We start from the raw sequence: 22,692 nt of genomic DNA, 5'->3' as shown, positions 1-22,692 counted from the left end.
ATTAGATCAACTGTTTCTACATGTGTTCTTCAAATAGAATACCTCAATATTTTCAGAATAAGTCTGGTTTTACCATGTCTGCTACTTTCCCAGGTGGGTGCTTAACTCTGGAGGAGGTCAGGGCAAAACAACAACAAGAAATGCAAATCAAGAGAAGACAAAAGCAGGTAAGACCAAAATGATAACCAGTGAACCAAAACTTCTCCATATATAATAAGCACAGTGATCTGATGAATGTCTTTTTCCCTTTCAGGTAAAAAATGTGGTTTAGAAACTTCTTAAGTTGTGCAAAAATAACGGTTAAAATACTGCCAACAACAGATGAACATTATATTGCGATCTAGTTTGCTTTTTAATTTTAAAAGTGCAGCTAATCTCCATGGACTTTCTAATGTGACCTTATGTTCTAAATCTATATTCATTCTATATTCAAGAATTTGTGACATGCATGACTTGATGTGAAATGCAAATACTCATCAATAGACAGTATACTGACAAACAGGTTGTATATTAAAATTAAAGAATAATTTACAGTATATAATGACCGTGTGTTTGTTATATTTAGTGCACACAAACAGTGTATTTTTCTTTCTTATAAAATTGTAAGTGTGAAGCACTTACAATTGTGAAGCATGGTGTAGCAATTCAGCTTAATTTGGTCTATTATTTCATGCAAACAGTTCTCCTGGTAATCTGTTTTTCCTCTGTTTCTTAGCAACAAGGATTTTTCTCTCTTTGTTTTGTCCTCTGTGTATATTCAGAGCTGTCTGCTTTGAAGGTTCCAAAAATATGAACCAGGGTCCTGTTGGTTCAAGAGGAGAGTAACAACATAATGAAAGGTAGATAGGTGGGGGCAAATAAATGAATAAAATAAATGATTAAATTGGGCATTATGGAGCTGTACTCTTCTCAAATTAAAAGAATAGTTCACTCAATGAACATTTGCTGAAAATCTACTCACCCTCAGGCCATAAGATGTAGATGAGTTTGTTTTTTCATCGGAGCAGATTTGGAGAAATTTAGCATTACATCACTTTCAGATGAAATGAACTGAACAGAACTCTAAACTCTATCTGCCATATGCCTTGTGCTTTATATATATATATTTACATTTGACCTTATTTGTATATTTGTATAGTTGTAATTTGTATTTAATCTGTATTTATGTTATCTGTATGCACCCAAGGGTCTGAGAATAACGCAATTTCAATTCTCTGTGTGTATGTTCTGTACATGTGGAAGAATTGACAATAAAGCAGACTTGAACTTGAACTTGAACTTGAACTTTCTCGCCAATGCATTAGTGAATGGGTGCCATCAGAATGAGAGTCCAAACAGCTGATAAAAACATCACAAATAATCCACATGACTCCAATCCATCAGTTAACGTCTTGTGAAGTGAAAAGCTGCATGCTTGTAATAAACAAATTATTCATTAATGCGTTTTAACTTTTATCGCTTCTGGACAAAATACCAGACCATAATCCATAATAACACTTCATCCAATGAAAGAGGATTCATAGGTGAGCAAATGATGTAATGCTGAATTTCTCCAAATCGGTTCCAATGAAGAAACAAACCCATCTAAATCTCGAATAGCTTGAGGGTGAGTAAATTTGAGCAAATTTTCATTTTAGGTGAACTATTCCTCTAATCTAGTGAGTCTCAGTCCCTTCATCTGTCATCAGTTGCAGCACAATACCGTTTTTCACCTATACTCACTCTGAGGATAGAGTAAGCACTGTTCAGCTATGTTGTTTATAGAACACATTTAATAACTTGTGTTTGCACTGCACGTAATTCACTAAACTTGACTGCATTGCTTTCAGGTTCACAAAGTTGAATCACTTGTTTTGCCTCCAGGTCTGCCACTTGACCTATTGCTTTTCAAACCTTTGCAACTTTACAATTAACTTTGAAAATAGCAGAGAAACTGTTGCGGTTTATTACCATGCATTGAAACACTCTTAAAATGGTTCTTCTGAGAGTCTGGAAGTAATGAAAAGTAAAAGCCAAAGGCCCCAAAAGGACATTAAATTAGTCTCAGACTGAACAAAAAACAAACACAAAATAGCTTCGCACAAACATGCACAGTGGAAAACCAGTGTTACAGATATTTTCAAATGGCCTTTAAATACCCTTAAATTGTATTTTTGTTTAAATAACAATGATTTAGTTAAGGAATATAATTTTATGATGCTCACATTCTTTCTTTCTAACACATAGTTGTACAAAAGTCTAACTATGAGGGTGTTTCCTCTGAATTGAGTAATCCAGGCATAGGTCAGGGTGTGAACAACATGTTAGCAGCTAAACTATAGAAATGCAAAGCTTGACACAAATGAAAGTCAAATTAGAGCCATTTGCCTTATGCTAATTTCCACATGGAAAAGGACACAAAGAAGAAAGACAATGCAAATGGCTGTCTGAAGGTGTCATTACACAAAATGTAAACAGAAAGTAAAGAAATATTCATGCTCAAATACAATATATTGCGTGATTATGAGGCCACTACCTCCATTAACACACAACCATCTTGTATCAAAAATAAAGATTAACCTATATATTTTATATATAATATAAAAAAAAAACAGAGATTTGGTATCAAGTTGCAAATACTCTTAAAGACAATGTTGAAGGTAAATTAAAAGCTATGAATGTTTACAGTTACTTAATACCAGCTGACAGGATTGAACTAAATATATATAGCCTAGATAATATGATTAATAATGGTACTACAGTATGTGGATATGACTGAATTAAAAAATATATACTGTATATATATTAGCAATCTAGAAAATTATTAAGAATCAGTGTAAAAAATATATCACACAATGAGTCTAGGGCTAGTTATCAGATGGGAAAGCTATTCTAATTCAGTTCAAAACTGTCTTAAAACTGTCTTCCAAACTAAAATTTCAGTAGCATAATATTTCTACTATATTCTTGGGTACACATTCAAGCAAAAGTACTTTGCAAATTATACCTACAATGTATTAATCACTACTTCTGTTAGTCAAAACAATTATATGACTTTTTATGATTACATTATTGGCTGAAACACTGATAATAGCTATAATGTGACAACTTGTTTTTTTTTTTGTTGGTTTTTTTATAAACCCACTCTGTAAAATACTCCATAAAGTAAATGAAAATGTGGGACTATTATCCATGGTCACCTACTGGTGTTTTCTTCATTTTAAAATGACTTAATATCATAATTGCATAATATTTTGCGCAATTAACCTGTGTTTATTAAGCAACAAGATAACCAAGAGAAAATCAGTTTTACAAATGTCTGCACACAGACACACCTTTACCATGGTTCACAATAATTCGTGCATGTTTACCGCACGTAAACCCTAGATAGCCAGACAGACGTCCTACTCTTTGTTACGGTTGCTATGGCTATGTCGGTAGAAGCGACCGAATGGCAATCAGTGATTGGACAGTTAAAGTCATTCATTGAGCTTCCCCAATCGGTGATTAGCTTAAGGGCGGGACTAATAGGCATGCGGGTAACGCCCCCAGATCGCGAGACAGACTTCCTCCGCTAATCTCGCCGTCTAGCCGTGGCACCCGTCGGGTGACGTAGGTTGTTGGGTTGTGGATTGACGTTGTATGAAGTCCGCACGCACCAGTGTTATCGTGTCAGCGCGACGGGCGCTCGGTCGACTCTGAACTCCGAGGCGGAATCCCGTGATATAAAAATACAATTATTTCACGCGCTTTCCTTATCTTCTCGTCAAAACAACGTTAAATGATACTTCAGATTTAAAGGTAAGCTTGAATACACGTTGTTTTTTCGGTTTACATTTTCTATAACGAAAGCACGTATTTTCAATATTTAATCTATGATTATTCATATATATATATTCCGTTCCTCATGATATGATTGGTTTCCGTGCCTTTACATTAAACGCCTTCTTTAGCGTATTAAATCTTAAAGGATTATTTTCGACTGTTTTTGTTGAATTTTACATGCGATATTTTCTAAGATTACTCATACATATGACATTTGGTAATCGACAGCAATCGGCTACGGTTATAGTTTATTTCCTTCAAGTGTTGTTAGAAAAAAAATACAATGTAGCCTATGTTTTTTCATCATCGCTTTGATCATATTTCATACCTAAAGTAGAACCTAAATATTTCTATCACCACTAAATCTAAAGAACCCGACAATTTTTTTTCCCGCAATGAAATCTTCTCGAGGGGTGCCTTCACAGTTTGTTGTGAAATGTGAAAGTGTCATAGGTGTGGGAACATATGGGGGTAGTCCCGCAGAGGTCTCTGGCACGAGTGAATGTCATTACCAAGGCAGAGGGGGGAGGGGCGGAGCTCTAAGACCGGTCAGAGGGGAGTGGCTTTGTGAAGAGGGCGGGGCCTCTCGCTGTGAGAGGGGGTGTAAAGTCTATTATATGCAGTCACAACACATTACAGATATGATTAATTTGTGAGATGATTGCACTATCACTGACGAAAGACATAACCGTTCTAAATAACGAGACTAATACTATTAACCCTTCCTGGAAACGAGTATAGACTCTTTATAATTATTTAAAAGATAGATGAATGAATCGAATTTCCCAGAAATGGAAATGTCCATGTCAGAGTTACTTTAATATCATTGAGATACTATTATACTTTCTATTCATATTTTACATTTAATGCTTTAATTTAAATTTTAGTTAAGGTTTTAGCAATTTTGTTGTGTGTTTTTGTAATCTTTTTTAATATATGTTATTAATGCATTTTTGTTATATATATTTTTTTTATTATATTTTTTATGTTATTTTATATAGTTATTTTACTTCATCAGGAAATATTTTAATAGTTGCTTTGACAACTAGCTGAAATATAAAGTTTATTATATTTTATTTTATTTCAGTTAATGTTTATTTTATTTCAATTAGTTTTTTATGGTTTTAATTTTAGTTTCAGTTTTAGTTAACTAAATCCTGGTTGAATGTCTGTATAGTTTTTTTTATTAATTCTTATTTCAGTTTAGTATTATGAATTTTAGTACATCAAGTTAAACTAAATGAAAATGAGAAATGCTGCCTTAAAATTCTGAAAAACAATGTTTTTATATATATTTTGTTTTATTTAAGTTAAAGGGGTCCTGTTATGCTCTTTTACAAAGTCTTGATTTTGTTTTGGGGGTGTACTAGAACAGGCTCTCATACTAGGTTGTTCGAAAAACACATTATTTTTCACATATTTTACATTATTACAACTCCTCTCTCCTCAGTCTGGCATGAACGACTCGAATAGTTCCTGTATCAAATGAAGGCCCGCCTTCTGAAATACGAAATGTGCTGTGATTGGTTAACTGGGCCAGTGTGTGTTGTGATTGGCACCACTCAGCGCCTGGTCGGGAAATGCCATACCCCTTACCATAGCCGCCTGCGAGCTTCAGTGTAAATATTGCGTCAAAATCGAATCAATTTGAGCGCGATTTAAACCCGGATGATTGTAACCACAATCAAAGTTCGTCTGCCTTGGGAAAGCTAGCGTGTCTCCGACATAGTGATAACATTCGTTGCCTTCTCTAGTGCAGCTCAACCAGGTCTCGTCCCATTCGTCGGTATTTGTGATATCACAAATCCCGGAAAATATGCGTTGTAGTCCAAACGAGTCGTTCATTGTAGTTTTTGAAAAAGTGATTTCTGTTAAATAAAATATCTCCTTTTGAAATGGACTTTGAGCTTTGTAACTTTGCAGATCTTTTTTATGCTTAAACAGCAACATTACAGACTAACTAAAGTTGAAAAAGTGAAAACGTATAATAGGACCCCTTTAACATTTATTTTATTTAAGTTATGAAAATGTTTTAATGGTCTTAGTTTTAGTTAATATAATAACCGTGGTTCAGTTTATGTCATGTTATGTCTTTTAAAAAATATATATATAAAAAATATAAAAATATCAAAGTAATGAATTATATTAGATTTTTTATTTGTACTTTTTATTTAAAACCTTTATTATTATTATTATTATTATTATTATTATTATTATTAATCTCTGATGCTTGTTTTGACTTTTCAGCCATCTGGGAAGACTTACTATGATCCACATATAAAAAGCACTACATTCCTGACACTTCCTCTGTGTATCTTCTGGCCCCTGAAGACAACTTGGCGATATCCATAAACAACATTATGGCGACTATTAAGATCAAGTGCCAAGACCTCCCCAAGGAACAGGCACTTCTAAAAGTGCCATTAAAGAGGTTGATGCGAGACAAAGCTGTAGACGGCACACCCATAAAGAAACGTGTGATGGCTGCTCTCAATTTATCCTGCAAAAAAATCCCAGAAACCTCTCTTGACTATCAGGTCTCAAAGGCAACAAACAAAATGGATGCCAATCCGGATCTGAGCCCTGGTTTGAAGCACACTCTAGAGCAGTTCTCTCTGAGCAGCCAGTGTTCCCTCGGTGGCCCAGCTGCATTCACTGGTCATCATGGTCAGTTTAAGATGGCGCCCCCTCTGGCTCAGGGAGGTATGGCAGGGGGACCTGTACTAGTCCCTCCTGACAGCTCAACAGACCTTGGCCTCTGCTGTCTGGAGGGCGAATCCATCTCCTGCTTCTCTGTGGGAGGCGAACTGCGTCTTTGTCTGCCCCAGCTGCTCAACACCGTCCTGCGGGACTTCTCGTTGCAACAGATCAACTCTGTGTGCGACCAGCTGTATTTGTACTGTTCCCGCTGTGATGCCACACAGTTACACATCCTCAAAGTGCTGGGCATCCTTCCTCCAGGGACTCCGTCCTGCGGCCTCATCACGCTGACCGATGCCCAGCGTCTCTGCAACACACTGCTGCATCCAGGCGAGGAACCCTCTCGTGATTCACACAAAGGGCATGGTGATAGAGAGGAGGAAGAGAAAGATGGTGAGGAATCTGGAGGATTTTGGGTGGAACACCAATGTCTGGGCAAGTGTCAAGGCCTGTTTGTACCTCAGCTTTACTCCAGGCCGGATGCACACTGTATCCGTTGTTCCCAATGTCAGATGCTCTTCTGCCCGGAGCGCTTTGTCATGCACTCCCACCGACAGCCAGACAAACGCACATGTCACTGGGGCTTCGATTCAGCCAAGTGGGCCTGCTATCTCCAACTGGCACAAAGACACCTGGGAACAGCGGATGAAAAGATGCTAAAGAAATCTCTGGAGGATATGAAGATGAAGTTCCAGGAAGAGAAGAGGCAGCCGCATGTAGTGAGTATCTCTTATTTGTAATCTATAGTAATTCAGAAATTAAGCAGTTAATGTATTGTTGTAGTATAGCAAAATATGAACAAAGATGGGGAAATAAATATTAGTGGCACCATTTGCATTTATCAGATATTATAAATGAATGTTGTTTTAAAGTTTGCTCTCTTGAACCTTTACGGTGAATCAAAAGTTTTTTATCATAAAAAGCATCTTTTTTTAGCACCTTTAAGATTTTTGCATTTTAAAACCATAAAGCATTTGATTGATTGATTGATTTTTCTTTACAGTTTATAGTTTATAATTCATTTATACCATAATGTATAAATTAAATTTACAATTCAACTTTTTTTTTGCATTACAGTCAAATGAATAAGATGATTTCTTAATCGTAATAAAGATTAATGTAACAGTGCAAAAAAAGCGTAATAGACTACACAGTTAATTTTTCCTGACATGTTTTGTGAGATAAAAAAATCTAAGAAAACATATATTCATATAAATATATATTCTTAATCAATGAAAATGAACAAATCACAAATCAAATGGCTGCAATATAACAAAGAGTGAAAAATTTAAGGGGGTCTGAATACTTTCCGTACCCACTGTATATATGGGAGATTCACCCTTATATGCAAGTTATCAGGACTAAAGTGTTTGCAGCCGAGAAAGTTTGAAAGACCATATTTGTCTCCGTCCAAAATTTTTTAAATGTTTTGAGTGGAAAGTAAACAGCAAATCTAATGTTGGGTCAGCTGCACCAGATGTTTCTCTCCGAAGGAAATGGCTGAATGCGGCTCAGTCACTAGACTCTCAAACGCCTTCTGACAGTGTCTGCACAAACAGTGGGAGCCATGGCAACAGGGGAGAGAAACAGAGCGAGGAGAGTGGGCGGGAGGGAAGAGAGAGAAACAAAAGACAGTTGAGGAAAGAAAGAGCAAAAAGATTGAGAGAGGGACTGAAAGAGAGTGGCTGGGACATTCTGTTACATGTGCCTGCAGTGTATTGCTCCCCTTTACAGGCCCAGCACTCACCCTGCAGGACCTCCTTCACCAACCAATCAGAGAGCGAACCCCTGGCCCCAGCCTCCTTCTCAGCCAATCAAATCTCAGCGCATTCAGTGAATGCCCATCTCATTAAATAATGCTTAGCCAGAGACTCAACAACATCCCCAGCAATTTTCCCAGATACAGACTAGACTTTCTGTTTACATTTAATATATAATATTAATACTTATTAGATATAATATACTTCTAGAGACAATAAAAATGTACAATAAAATAAAACCACTTAGAACACCTTAGCATGTCTATCTATCTATCTATCTATCTATCTATCTATCTATCTATCTATCTATCTATCTATCTATCCATCGCTACAGTTTTATGACTATACAGCATATGGAACCAAATGCACATAAACACCCTGTAATGTGCACGTCAATGACAATGTTAAGGTCAAGGCAGGAAAAATAACTGATATTTGACTATAATTGGACCTTATAGTCAAATCGGATGCATTTGAGCTGTTTCACAAGGTCACAAATGAATCATATCAATGTAGTGCATTAAGAGTGACCGTCCTGCTCATGTCACTTCGTAAAAAGCAGTGTAGATTAGAGTCCTCGTGCCGTGAGTGCCACGTGACGGCCCCCAGACAGCACACCCTTCCCCCAACCAGAGGCATTTGGAGTGTTCTCGCACATGACTTCACATGTAAATGTATGAAAGAGTGTGTGAGTGTGTGTTTTTTAATAAACCCGTATTGCTTGTTTTGTTTCTAAGAGACATACACCAAACCATTCCTACCACCGGTATACAGTTTCAAGAGTATGCTTAGAAAGACTCTATTTCCAGAAGAACCACGCATTGAGTGCTTCGTAACCACAGCGGAGGGACTTTTGAGTATGTGTGAATTGTTACATTATGACCATAAAGGAAATTTCTGTCTCTAGATCGTGTGGGTGTGTGGTTTATATTTTTTTAAGGTCCACATGCTCTGAACGTGCATGTGGTGTGCAAGCTGGTCGCTGAGGCTTTATGATAGATCAGATGGCCTATTTACATTAAAGCAGCTTACATTACTGGCTGTTGATGGGAGAAACGTCCATATTTCCTCCAGTGTTCAGATTCAAGGTTCTGTCCTATATTAGGGAGTGCAACATCATCACACGGCCTGTAAAACATGTCAGAATGAGAGTGTTAATCCATTATGAGCTTTCACAATGATATAAAGTCTTATTTACATATTTCTAGATCTGGCTTCTCTACTGGAATAGAATGAATCATAAGAACTAAATGTGTGTGTGCATGAAGGCGTGCAGAAGTGACACTGTTAATACTCGTGTGCTTTAGGAGGCTGCTTGGCATGTGAAGGGATTAAAGTCAATGTTCAATAAGTAAGAAAACTCAATGGGACTGCTAGTACGTTAAGAGCAATCAGCATTAATACACAATGGGATAATCAATCCCTCTTTGTTAGTGAAACCAGGCTAACAAGTTCTTTTTATCTCTCTCTTTCAGGGAGTATCTTCACCTGCATTTGTGTTCGGCTCACGTTTGCTTGCCAGTTTTAAGGAGGACCCCGGCCATGCTGACTTGATGTGGCAAAGGTTCATTTACAAATATACATTATTCAATAATATATAGAAGAAAATCTGATCCTGGCCATATTTCTTCCCCCCAAAAAAAAAAAAATAGATATGATATGATAATATACAAAGAACAAATAAATTTTTTTGTATTGTGACATTATTATTTAATAATTACTGTAAAATAATGAATTACTTCAATTCAATGGATGTTTTACTTTTTGAGTTTTATTGTTCTCAGTAATAATCATTCTCATTATCTCATAATTATCAAAATAAAAATACAATTCATTAAAATAATAAATGTAAATGAATTAAAAATTAAAAGGTTTATTGTTCTCAGTGATCATAATTATCAAATAAAACGATTAAAAAAAAATGAATTAAAAGGGTTACACTGAGATTTAAAAGAATAAATGAATGTGAATTAATGAATAAATAAATAATTGTTATTATGATATAAATATTGTATAATTTGGGGTAATATGCTTAATTGTAATGAAAATAATGTCACAATGTAAATAATCTTACTTGTGCTAAAATAGGCATTGCTGTCTGTAAAATATAATTTTGTATTTCTTTCAGTTGATTTTGAGGGTAAAAATTATCTGGACATGTTCTTAAAAGCAGTGCTATTTTAGCATCGAGATATTATTATAGTTTTTGTTTATATTTTGAATTAGAATTTATTTGTATATTTTGTTTTGAATTAGATTTTTTAAATAGATTTTTAAAAATAAAATAAGGTTCCGTTTTTATATTTTCTTTTCTTTTTCTTTGTGTGTGTATGTGTGTGTCTTTTGACTTCAAACACACATTATGGACTTATAGCACAATGTTAAACACTCAGATCTCAGGGTACTGATAATAATCATATTCACAATTAACATAAAAAAATAAAATAAATATATACACACACACACACACACACACACACACACATTACTGTAGTAATTCTACAGCTAGAAGTAGTTTAGTACGAAACGGCAAGTAATTTCCTTTATTGTATTCCTCCCCAGCTGGTACCAGTACATGCCTGACAAGTTGGAAGATAATGGCTTGGCACAACACCCTGGGTATGTGCCTGGAAAGGAAATGGGGTCTACAGGAACAGAGATGCTAGGTGATACTCAGAATGTAAAGAATCAGGAAGAACACAACACCGACCCAAAGACGCCCACCTTTACAGGTCAGTTTGCTTTCACCATAAGTCACATTGCACAAACAAATGTACATGTTTCTTAACGAGAGATCTATCTGATATAGGGCAAGAAAAACATGGCCAGTCAGACGATGCCAGTCCAGATGAATGGCAGAAAGTAGATACAGCAGCTTATAAGCGGACGGTTGGTGTGACTGTGGAGCACAGTAAGGACGGCATGGTGATGGAGCTCCTTCAGATGTACAGTGCTCAACACAACAAACTTCAGTCAACACTACGCAGACAGAAACAGCTTGAAAAGGTTTTTACTTCGACTAGATTACAATACAGCACGCATAATGTGTTTTTTAGCACCTCCTTTTCATTTGCCAGAAGGTGCGTGTGAGTAACTGATGACTCTTTCTCACTCTGATACTTGTGAACAGGAGCTGCAGGCTCTGCATCAAGGTGAAGCCATAGACCGGTGTGACCTACACGGGGAGCTGGAGGCGGTTCAGACTGAACATGCTCAGAGGCTCGGTGAAGTCCAGCAGGAACAGAGAAAGTTAAAGTCCCGACTCGACCAGCTGAGGCAGCAAGGCTGCAGATGCAAAGAACTGGGTACTGAGCCGCACCAGGAAACTATCTATGCCAAACAGGTATCGACCAATCATACACATCCACTCAAGACTATGTCAGGTTCATAATTTGCCATACTTTTTTTTTAAATAAATGTTTTAGGATAAAATTTAATTTTAAAGTTTAATTTAAATTGTAAAGAAGTTTCTTATCCTCATAAGGCTGGATTTATTTGATTAAAAATACTGTAAAAACAGTAATATTGTGATTCTATTGTTACAATTTAAAATAGCTGTTTTCTATTTTAATATATTTTAAAATGTAATTTATTCCTGTGATGGCAAAGCTGAATTTTCAGCATCATTGCTCCAGTCTTCAGTGCCACGTGATCCTTCAGAAATCACTCTAATATGCTGATTTGCTGCTCAAGAAACATTTCTTATAATTATCAATGTTGAAAACAATCGTGCTTCTTAATATTTTTGTGGAAGCCATGATATATTTTTTTCAGGATTCTCTAATAAATAGAAAGTTCAAAGGAACAGCATTTAAAAAAAAAATAGAAATCTTTGGTAGCATTATAAATGTCTTTACTGACACAATTTAATGTATACTTGCAGAATAAGTAAGTAATTTCAATATGTAATTTTTTAAAAAGAAAAAAGAAAATCTTACTGACTCCAAATGAATGGTGGAAAATATATGACATACTAATTAAAAAATATATATATATAAAAAAAATATATAGATATATATATTTTTTTTATAAATAATAACAACAGTACTATTTTAAATATTATTATTATTATTATTCCTTAAAATAAATGAAAGTTCAAAGGAATAGCATTTTTTAAAAAAATAAATAAAAATCATTGGTAACATTATAAATGTCTTTGCTGACACTTTTGATCTATTTAATGCATACTTGCTGAACAAAAGTATTCATTTCTTTAAAAAATAAATAAATAAATTACTGACCCCAAACTTTCGAACTATACAAATATATATATATATTGTTTGTTTTTTTATGTATATTTATATATTTAATTATTAAAAGAATAATAGAGTCACTTTAACTGACCAAAGGCATCCTGTGCTTAGTTATCAGAACTGCGTCAGAGGCTGGACCGCGCTGAGGAAGACCGTGAAGAGCTGCAGGAAGAGCTATGCAGAGAGCGAGAAGCCAGAGAGAGGCTGGAGCATACCATCTCTGAGCTCAAACATCAGATGAGGGAAACCGGCCTCCCTGCTTCAGTGGACAGTCCCATGTCTTCAGTCTCTAGTGACACACACATGCACCCAACGGCTTAGTGTGGTCTATGGTCACCAACCCGCAACCTGATTTCTGTGATCAAAATTCATTTTGGAATGGTGTCTCCATTTTAAAATTGGATGCCAAAGTTGTTTTAATTGCAGTTCTACAGAACAATTATACAATTTGGGTCGTCCTGAGTTGGTTTGGGTTTAATGCTGTGAATTTGTCACTATTGAGATGAACTGATTTTTTTGGACATGTGAATAAGTATTTTTGGTGTTTTGATACAAATCAAGTAGTTAGAGATATTATGCAAATCACTAATCCTGCACGCGTACAATCAACACCATCCATTTTGATTTATCAGTCCTAGGACTACTGATATCAAATTATTATTTTTTTGTAAATATTGGAATTGTTTAAAAATATATCACAACTGATATTGTTTGAAAAATATTTATTGTTTATGAATAAATGTTATGTGAATATTCTTATGTCAAATTATACATATTTAACTTTATTTTTTGCCATATTTTTGTTTATATTTTATGCAGGTTATGCTCATTATGAATGTACAAAATATATGCATGTGTACTTTCATAAAATATGGATAAATATACTATGTTTACACTGTGGTATGAAGTTCAGATATAGCGGAAAATGTTTTCTATGCCATTTACAGTGAATGTTTGCCTCTTTTAATGACCTCCAATTTTATTTTGAGGGTATATTTGAATATTTGAGGACCTTTAACACCAAACTTTTAAAATTTGAAAAGTGATGATAAATGTTAAAACACTCATTGCCTCAACCTTTATTGTTTAAGTATATGACATGGTCCTTGTACTTTACATTCCGTAAATTGTCTAGACAAACAGGTCTGTATGTACTTTGCTCAGAGAAAGATATTCTTATATATCTTGTTATTATATATCTTGTTATTCTTATATGTGTGAGAAAGTAAATTATGTATTGATATTGTTTGCTGTGACTGACAATCAGCGTGTTTATCTGTAATTGCTTTTATATCCAAAATTGAAGTTAAGATTAATTAAATAGTTGCTACCTCAAACGAACACATACGGATATATACATAGAACAACTTAAAATATAGATTGTGTATTTATGTATAGAAGTGAATGGATGGAGTAGTCAGGTGTATGACTGATAAATACCTCTGTGCTGCTGCTATGACATTTTTTTATATGATTTTCTTCCTTTTTTTCAGTTTCCAGATCATTTAAAGATGCATGTGAGATTGAAGAAATATATATATATATACATATAATACAGATATACTGAGTATTGTTTCCTAACCTTTAAGCCAAACATAATTTCACAAAAATGTTGTCAAGTACAAAATATTAATTATCTTTGCCAGTGCCATCTTTTGTGTGTATGGTATAACATGACACTTTTGTCCTACCTCCACTGTGATCGAGACACTTTGTTTCACCCACCAACTTTTGTATGTCATCTTTCTACATTCACTCATGGGAAATGATATATTAATGTGCTGTTGGGGAAAATAATAAAAATGATTATATAACTTGTATCTTTTAAAAGGCTTGTATAAAAGCGAATTTACTGGTCTAGTAATAAAAAAGCACCTTTGTAACCCCAGTTAATATCAAAATATCATAGTTACGATATTCAGTGCCAAATACTACAATAAAACTGGTTACTGTAGGCCTATTATCTATCACTGCCATTAAAAATAATTAAAATGAAAGAGGTACCCTGAAAGCTTCTTAAGACTGCTTGAAGGAGATTTCATATGTATTTTTCATGGTTTTAAAGCACTAACTGTAGTAACTATTTCAGCAGAAACTCGCGGTTTCCATGGTTAAAGTTACCATAGCAAACTTTTCTTAAGGTCTTCTGGCACATATCTTCACCATCTCCGGTGTCCACTCAGCTAATTCATGGGCTTGTGCAATTTTCATAAATGAATAACTAACATTTTAAATGAATGGTGCTTTACTGGCATAAAGTTGGCTTGACCTTGGACATTCGCAAATTTAGGGACTGTCTCTAAAGTTACATGCAATATTGGTATACACTTTTCTAACGTCAATAGCATTTAGGAGAATGACTTACAGTAATAAAAAAACTGTAAAGTGTTAATTTAGGTGTCAACTACAATGCATGCCTTATACATTTTTAATATTTATTAAAATAAACTCTAAATCATATGTAAAATATGCTATTTTCATTACCGAATAAGCTCAAATGCAAAATATGCCATAATTTAAAGCTCAATAGTATTTGAGCAGAATGACTTACAGTTATAAAACAAACTATAAAGTGCTCATCTAGGTGTTAACTATAATGCACACCTTTTACATTTTTGATATTTGTTAAAATAAACTGTAAATCATATGTAAAAAATTATATTCTTTCACAACCAAATGGGGTCAAACACAAATTTAAGGCTCAATAGCATTTAAGGAGAATGACTTACAGTCATAAAAACAACTGTAAACTGTTCATCCAGGTGTCAACTATAATGCACACCTTTTACACTTTTGATATTTGTTAAAATAAACTGTAATTCATATGTAAAATATACTACTTTTTCACAACCGAATGGGCTCAAACGCAAATTTAAGGCTCAATAGCATTTAAGGAGAATGACTTACAGTTATAAAACAAACTATAAAGTGCTCATCTAGGTGTTAACTATAATGCACACCTTTTACATTTTTGATATTTGTTAAAATAAACTGTAAATCATATGTAAAAAATTATATTCTTTCACAACCAAATGGGGTCAAACACAAATTTAAGGCTCAATAGCATTTAAGGAGAATGACTTACAGTCATAAAACAAACTGTAAACTGTTCATCCAGGTGTCAACTATAATGCACACCTTTGAAATGTTTTATATTTATTAAAATAAACCCTAAATCATATGTAAAATATGCTATTTTCACTACCGAATAAGCTCAAATGCAAAATATGCCATAATTTAAAGCTCACTAGCATTTGAGCAAAATGACTTACAGTCATAAAAACAACTGTAAACTGTTCATCTAGGTGTCAGCTATAATGAAAACCTTATACATTTTTTATATTTATTCAAATAAACTGTAAATCATATGTAAAATATGCTACTTTTTCCCAACAAATGGGCTCAAATGCAAAATATACCCTAATTTAAAGCTTAAAGGGGTCATATGATGCAATTTCAAGTTTTCTTTTCTCTTTGGTATGTTACAAGCTGTTCGTGAATAGAAAAGATCTGTAAAGTTGCAAAGACTAAAGTCTCAAACCCAAAGAGATATTCTTTATAAAAGTTAAGACTCGTCCACGCCCTCCTAAAATGCCTCGTTCTAACATGCCTCCACATATCTACATCACGATGTGGGAAGATTTTCATAACACCGCCCAAATGTTCACGCAAAGAAAGAAGGCGTAACTTTGATTCTCGCTGTAGTATTGTTGCCGCCGCTGCCGCCATGTTGTGGAGACACTGTTTTTCGTTGCGAAAGCGAAACATTATGTCCCCACTGGATGCAACAGATGCCTCGTTTATAATGGGTTTTATTGGTTTGTCTCATCACGCCGGGACACGGCATCACAGTATGGTAAGGGGCGTAACATTTCCATCACACGCTTGAGGTATTCGGCCAATCATAACGCACTGGATAGCTGGCCAATCAGAGCATACCTCGCTTTTCAGACCGATGAGCTTTGTAAAAATCGACGCTTTTCAGAAAGTCGGGGCATAGAGGAGAAACAATAATGTACAGTATGTGGAAAATAATAGATGAACAGTTTACAGTTTGTTTTATGACTGTAAGTCATTCTCCTCAAATGCTATTGAGCCTTAAATTTGCGTTTGAGCCCATTTGGTTGTGAAAAAGTAGCATATTTTACATATGATTTACAGTTTATTTAAACAAATATCAAAAATGTAAAAGGTGGGCATTATAGTTGACACCTGGATGAACAGTTTACAGTTGTTCTTATGAATGTAAGTCATTCTCCTCAAATGCTATTGAGCCTTAAATTTGCGTTTGAGCCCATTCTGTACTTGAAATTTTTTATTTTTATTTTTACAAATGATTTACAGTTTATTTTAATAAATATAAAAAATGTATAAGGTGTGCATTGTAGTTGACACCTAAATGAAAAGTTTACTGTTTTTTTTTATTACTGTAAGTCATTCTCCTCAAATGATATTGACGTAAAAAAAAAGTGTATACCAATATCGCATGTAACTTTAGAGACGATCCCTGAATATCGAACGTCCAACGTCAAGCCAACTTTATGCCAGTTGGGGCTTTTAAAGTGACCGGATTCATGTGACAGCTCCTGTTTACAGTGTTTTTATAAAGCCAAAGTTCAGCCTAACTTCCGGGATCCGGTATGAATGAGATGAATGTGACAGGTGTAAATGCGGACTGAAAATGCTTACAGTCATCGCGCACTGATGAATGCATAATATATAAATGATTCAAGAAATATTTCAAGGTAAGAACAACTCGAGTCATTCTGACTGAATGATTTTAAAACAGGTCCTGTTGTACCGATGAGCAGGATATGACAAAGTAAACAAATCGATTGTCATTCATATTGTTTTAAATATTGGTGTATTCATTTTTCAGATTGAAAAAAGGACATAATAACCATACATAATTTACCTGCTTGTAAGCCGAGATCTTCTTTTAAAAAGCAATGGATTCAACAGGTATGTTATCTGGAAGTGTGAATCCCACGAAATCTGTCAAAGCACGTCCGGGTCGTACTGACCCCCAAGATATTACAAATTAGAAGAAATTATACATATAAATATAGTTTATATAAAACGAAGCCCCTTTTAAAACCTTTCAAACTTTTTTTCCCTTCCCTCGCTTAATTTTACCTGAAAGTTAAGCAGAATTAACCCCACCTCATTATTGTTAAATGCAAAAATATATCGATGTTTATATATAAAATGATGTACAAATATAAAATAATATTTATATATATATATATTATATGTTTAGTATTTGTTGTAGAAACAAACTTAAAAGTGAAACATTAGCAAAGATAATTGTCCTGAAAATATATCATGTATATAATTTGTATGCAAAATATAGTATCTTTTTTATTGTTAATTTGGTGGTGAGATTAACACAAATCATTTTTCTCAAAAGTCAACATTTATGCAATTATGTAACACTAAATGATTTATTAATCTAATAATAAATTTGGAGTCAGTTATAAATATATTTTGTCATCACAATGCAGTATCTACCAAAGGGAAGGAGAGTGTTCAGAAAAGATCTCCTCTGGATCTGATTATGAACCAGCTCCGAAGGAAAGCCTCTTTCACGGAAAGAAAGAAACCGGCTGTGGGCCGCCTCTTCCGCCCATCAGAGAGCAGTGACAAGAGAAACGGAGGCATACCTGAAGTGAAAGAATCAGAGGCCAGTGAGGGAAAGGAAAATAATGAGCCTGGGAAAGGTGGGCATTAGGTGAGTTTAGAAGACGTAACTTAATGTAAATATAGATTAACAAACCCTTGTTTTCCTTTAGAGATCAATGACACAGATGATGAGGCCGGCTCTGTTGTGGGCTGGGGTCGGGTGAAGCAGTTTGTTCAGAAGCTTGGGAAAACCCCTCACAGTCAGAATTTGAGCCTGTGCCACTGTGATCTGACAGCTACAGATGTGGTGGAACTAGGTGGGTGTTGTGAAATACTTTTTTCCCCACAGTACAATAATAGACCGTACATGCGTCAGGATCTCCAATTATTGTTTTGACGTTTCCTCAGCCACCTTACTGCCATTTCTGGCTCAGCTGGAGGTGATGGACCTGTCCTGGAATGATCTGGTTGGAGGCTCCCTGAAGGCACTTACTGTCCATCTGCAGCATGTAGGGAAACTGAGAGTGCTGAAGCTGTGTAGCTGCAGATTAACAAATCAAGACCTTACTGCTCTTGGTACAGGAAGTATTCATTTATTCTAATGAAGGGATAGTTCACCCAAAAAATTCTGTCATCATACTCTCGATGTCATTCCAAACCTGTAGGCCTATGACATTCTTTCTTCTGCGGAAGACATTTTGAAGAATGTTGGTAACCAAACAGTTTCCTATTGACTTCCATAATTTTTCACCATACAATGGAAATTCAATGGAAATCATACAAATGGAAGTCAATGGGAATGTTACCAACATTCTTCACAAAAAACACAAAAGAAGATATTTTGAAGAATGTTGATGAGCAAACAGTTTCAGTTCCTATTGACCTCCATAGCATGGTCAAAAAATATACTGGACTTGTTACCAGTATCTTCTTTTTTGTTCTGCTGAAGAAAGAAAGACTTATACGTTTGAAATGACATGAGGGTGAGAAAATTATGGCAGAATTTTCATTTTTACTTTAAAAGACCTTACAAAAATGCTAAATTAAGCAACATTTATCACATACATGAACTAAAAAGCTAAATATACACACGTTTCTTTGGAAAATCATATAAATTCCAACCTGATTTCTTGAAATTGGTCTCTCTTAAGATAAAAAAACCCCTCTCCTAAAATGATATTCCAGGTGAGGCTCTTGACTGCATTCCTCTAATAGAGGTGCTAGATTTGTCCTGGAATGTTGGCGTCGGTGCAGGAAATTTCAGACACTTCACAGAACACCTCCAACCTGAAAGCACACTGAAAGAACTCCGCCTGGTGGACTGTCAGCTCTCCGAGACAGACATTACGGCTCTAAGTAAGACATGCTTTGTATAAAACTCATATAATGATGTTATTGAAGTAGAACCTCCAACTACTCCACGGTAGGATTTCATATGACATTGAAGACTATGTTTCATTTTTTGGGGTAGTGGTGAACTATATACACAAATCCAGCATTTGAGTTAAATTATACATACTTTGGTGAAATATAATATCAGTAAAAACTTCTACTTGTGTATGTTTTGTATTTACACATTAGACTAATGAGAATTAGAGGGGAAATGAGCGTAATTATCATATAAATGTAATGTTACAATGACAAAAATATTTTGTATTTATTTTATTAAATCTATAATTTATTTTATGCAAAATATAACTAATTACTTTTAGGTTAAAATAACTTTCTTTGTGGGTCTCTACTGCCATTTATAATTTTTTGTTTATTATTCCAACCTGCTCAAAATGCCTATTTAAGGAGCGAGGGGTCTAATGTCAGGTCAGATAAGATATAGAGTTTAAATAGGTTAGAGCTCAGTTTGACATCATAATGAATTATATGAGTCAGCGCAGTCAAACTGAGGAACATATTACGGTTCTTGGCTCATTTTGAGTCAGACTAGACAGCTTTACTTGAGTCTTCTTCAAAATTACTAGGAAAGGCATGTTTTGGTTCTAAAATGAATAGACTCTGATAAAGCACAGACAGACACTTCAGATACAAGTAACAAAGTAAAAATACTTTAGTCCATCAATGCGTTTGAGTGTATCAACTGGGAATTCAGCTTTAGGTCATTCAGAAGAAGCCTATAATGAGCTGTAAATGGTTATCAATTTTCTTTAAAAAGCACTAATTTTTTTCTACAGGTGAGGCTCTTCCCATGTTGTCTAGTTTGGAGGAGTTAGATCTGTCCAATAATAAGCTGTCAATCAAGGGAATGGAGAACTTCACCTCCTCTCTAGGCTCAACTCCACAACTGAAGACCCTAAAACTGAGCATGTGTGGACTCAGTAAAGACAGCATCAGTGTTCTGGGTACGAAAGCTACGATAGAAAGTCCTTCAAAATAGACCTTCAATGGCAGACAAACATAACTATAAGCAACACAGCTACAAACTGTGAGCACAGACATTGAATTTCTGCCAGGAAGCTTTTCCATTATAATTCAGTTTCATTTACTTTCCTTAATAATTTTGGAGAATAATTTAATGAATTTCTTTTGTAAAATGTTAAAAGGACAGGCACTCGGGTCCGTCCCTGCGCTAGAGCACATCAATCTGTCATGTAATAAGGAAGCAGGTGGAGGTCTCACCATGCTGTCCACTAACCTAGCTCTCCTCGCACACCTGAGAAGTTTGGACATGCATCTGTGCTGTCTAACAAAGGAAGATGTGTTGGCTTTAGGTAAGACTAGCTGTCACTGTTCATTTAATGTTGAAGTGAAGTTGTTTGTATTGTTCTTTTAACTTGCTTTCTCAGTCCGGGTAGCTTCATCTCTCAAAGAGCTCAGAGAGCTGGATTTGTCATCCAATAAAAGTGTTGGAGAGACACTCCAGAATCTTCTGCAAACCCTCCCTCTTTCTCAGATAACCAAACTTCCATTAAACAACTGTGCTTTGAGCACACATGCATGCCATGCTCTTGGTATGAAACCAATACAATTAAAAAAAACATTGAATTTCTTTTTAAATGGAGAGATTTTGACTTTTTTTGGTTTCCTCACAGCTACCGCAATGCAGATGCTAAAACAGCTTGAAAGTCTGAACTTGTCATGGAACAAGTGTGTGGGGGAAAATCTGAAGCAATTTCTGGAGGCTTTGCCGCCTGATTGCAAACTACAGGAACTCAGACTGAGCAGCTGTAATTTAACCACTGAAGATGTGCTACAACTAGGTCAGTTCTGGTCAAAGAATGTTCAATTAATTACATTAAGGCTGCGATACATGACTGCAGTACTTTAAACATCCATCTAATGACACTTTTGCAAACTGTTGTAATCTTGCAGAATCTGCTTGCCAGAGTGGAGTTCTGTCCCATCTGAAACAGCTGGATTTGTCTTATAATGGCAGCGTTGGGGATGGTGGTTGGATGTCTCTTTTTGGGAAGGCTGCTCCTCTAAAGGGACTGGAGGAGTTGGATGTCAGTCTGCGACCTTCTGCATCTCTCTCCGTCTCCCCCTGGCTGCCCGCCTTGTTGGAGGTCCTTCCGCAGCTCTCTTCCCTCACCCGTCTGTCTCTGCAGCACTGGGCTCTGAGTTCAGCTGAGATAGAGAAGCTGGAAAAAATTATTCGCAAGAAGAATGTCATCCTGGAATGTGACAGGCTGGCCACGTCCACACCAAAGGCAGCAGGTTAATGAGAAGCATTTCAGCCGCTTTGACAATGATGGTTTTCCAAGTTACTGAAGCTGCAAATCAAGATGTTACTGACAATGTGTTGATTGAAAAGCATTCGACCATTACGCACATTCCTTTGACCCATTTTCTTTTTTGAACATGTATTTTCAAATTTTTATATCACACAATTGATCATATAAAAAAAGAGGATGTTTTATAATCAATTTAAAGCATCAGAAATTAAAATTTAACTTGTCAGCATAGGGTTAAAGTAGGTGACCATACATCCTCTTTTTTCCGGACATGTTCTAACCGAGATTCTAAATTGCCTAAAATGTCTTGGTTTTATCATAAACGTATCATTATCTACTTAGATCTGCGTGAAGATTCATACATTTTCATTTGTGGGTTGAATATCCCTTTAAGTGTTGATTGTTTGCACTACAGTAGAGATAATTCTTGTTGGACAAGTATTTGGAATTACACTTTATATTATTTTATTCATTTGCTTCTTTTCTCATTTACATAAAACAAAAAGATTGTTTTCGACTGAACTTGCTAAATCAAAATCTCTCTGACTTTTATCCGTCCTGCCAAAACTGTGGGAATATTTGCATGTGACACCCAATACAGTGAAGACAAAGTGTCAGAGCAAATCATTTACATAAATGACGTGTTTTTCGCAGACATCATGGCAGCATGTGACATTTCCAAACACTGGACACATGGACATAAAGGCTGTAATCAAAAACACTAACTTTGTGAGTAATTATAATAAATACAAATGTAACCAACTGTGCTGTGGATTATTTTGCTTGCCAGCAACTGAAATATTTCAACAACAAAAAGTCACAATCAATTTAAGTCTAAATGTGTCTTACACTGAAGCAGCAACACAC

At 35.2% G+C, this 22,692-nt stretch overlaps 3 protein-coding genes across 4 annotated transcripts in view; 2 read left to right on the top strand and 1 right to left on the bottom strand.

Moving 5' to 3' along the window:
- The window catches only part of si:ch211-230g15.5 (polyhomeotic-like protein 3), a 40,535-nt gene extending 23,039 nt beyond the window's left edge, over positions 1 to 17,496 (bottom strand). Inside the window, exons 1-2 of the mRNA XM_016278915.1 lie at positions 17,433 to 17,496; positions 9,302 to 9,392 (exon numbers count right to left, since the gene is read on the bottom strand). The gene's annotated coding sequence lies outside the window, so the exon portion shown is untranslated. The remainder of the gene's footprint in view (positions 1 to 9,301; positions 9,393 to 17,432) is intronic.
- skilb (SKI-like proto-oncogene b) lies at positions 3,526 to 13,129 on the top strand. Its single transcript, XM_016278916.1, has 7 exons — positions 3,526 to 3,780; positions 6,052 to 7,223; positions 9,740 to 9,828; positions 10,827 to 10,996; positions 11,074 to 11,270; positions 11,395 to 11,607; positions 12,629 to 13,129. Exons 2-7 carry the CDS (start codon positions 6,165 to 6,167, stop codon positions 12,836 to 12,838), a joined length of 1,938 nt encoding a protein of 645 aa, XP_016134402.1. The 5' UTR covers positions 3,526 to 3,780; positions 6,052 to 6,164; the 3' UTR covers positions 12,839 to 13,129.
- lrrc31 (leucine rich repeat containing 31) lies at positions 17,121 to 22,675 on the top strand. 2 transcript variants are annotated; one of them, XM_016278917.1, is made up of 12 exons: positions 17,121 to 17,262; positions 17,397 to 17,479; positions 18,022 to 18,237; positions 18,310 to 18,456; positions 18,548 to 18,715; positions 19,325 to 19,495; positions 20,326 to 20,493; positions 20,695 to 20,862; positions 20,938 to 21,102; positions 21,184 to 21,351; positions 21,464 to 21,808; positions 22,480 to 22,675. In XM_016278917.1, exons 2-12 carry the CDS (start codon positions 17,467 to 17,469, stop codon positions 22,548 to 22,550), a joined length of 1,800 nt encoding a protein of 599 aa, XP_016134403.1. In that variant the 5' UTR covers positions 17,121 to 17,262; positions 17,397 to 17,466; the 3' UTR covers positions 22,551 to 22,675. The 2 variants fall into 2 exon arrangements, with proteins under 2 accessions (XP_016134403.1, XP_016134404.1); XM_016278918.1 differs by having other exon boundaries at positions 21,464 to 22,541.
- Positions 22,676 to 22,692: the final 17 nt, after the last annotated feature.

The sequence above is a fragment of the Sinocyclocheilus grahami genome, unplaced genomic scaffold, assembly GCF_001515645.1.
Source record: "Sinocyclocheilus grahami isolate Dianchi unplaced genomic scaffold, SAMN03320097.WGS_v1.1 scaffold126.1, whole genome shotgun sequence".
Lineage (NCBI taxonomy): Eukaryota > Metazoa > Chordata > Actinopteri > Cypriniformes > Cyprinidae > Sinocyclocheilus > Sinocyclocheilus grahami.
This window is presented reverse-complemented; position numbering and strand designations above follow the sequence as displayed.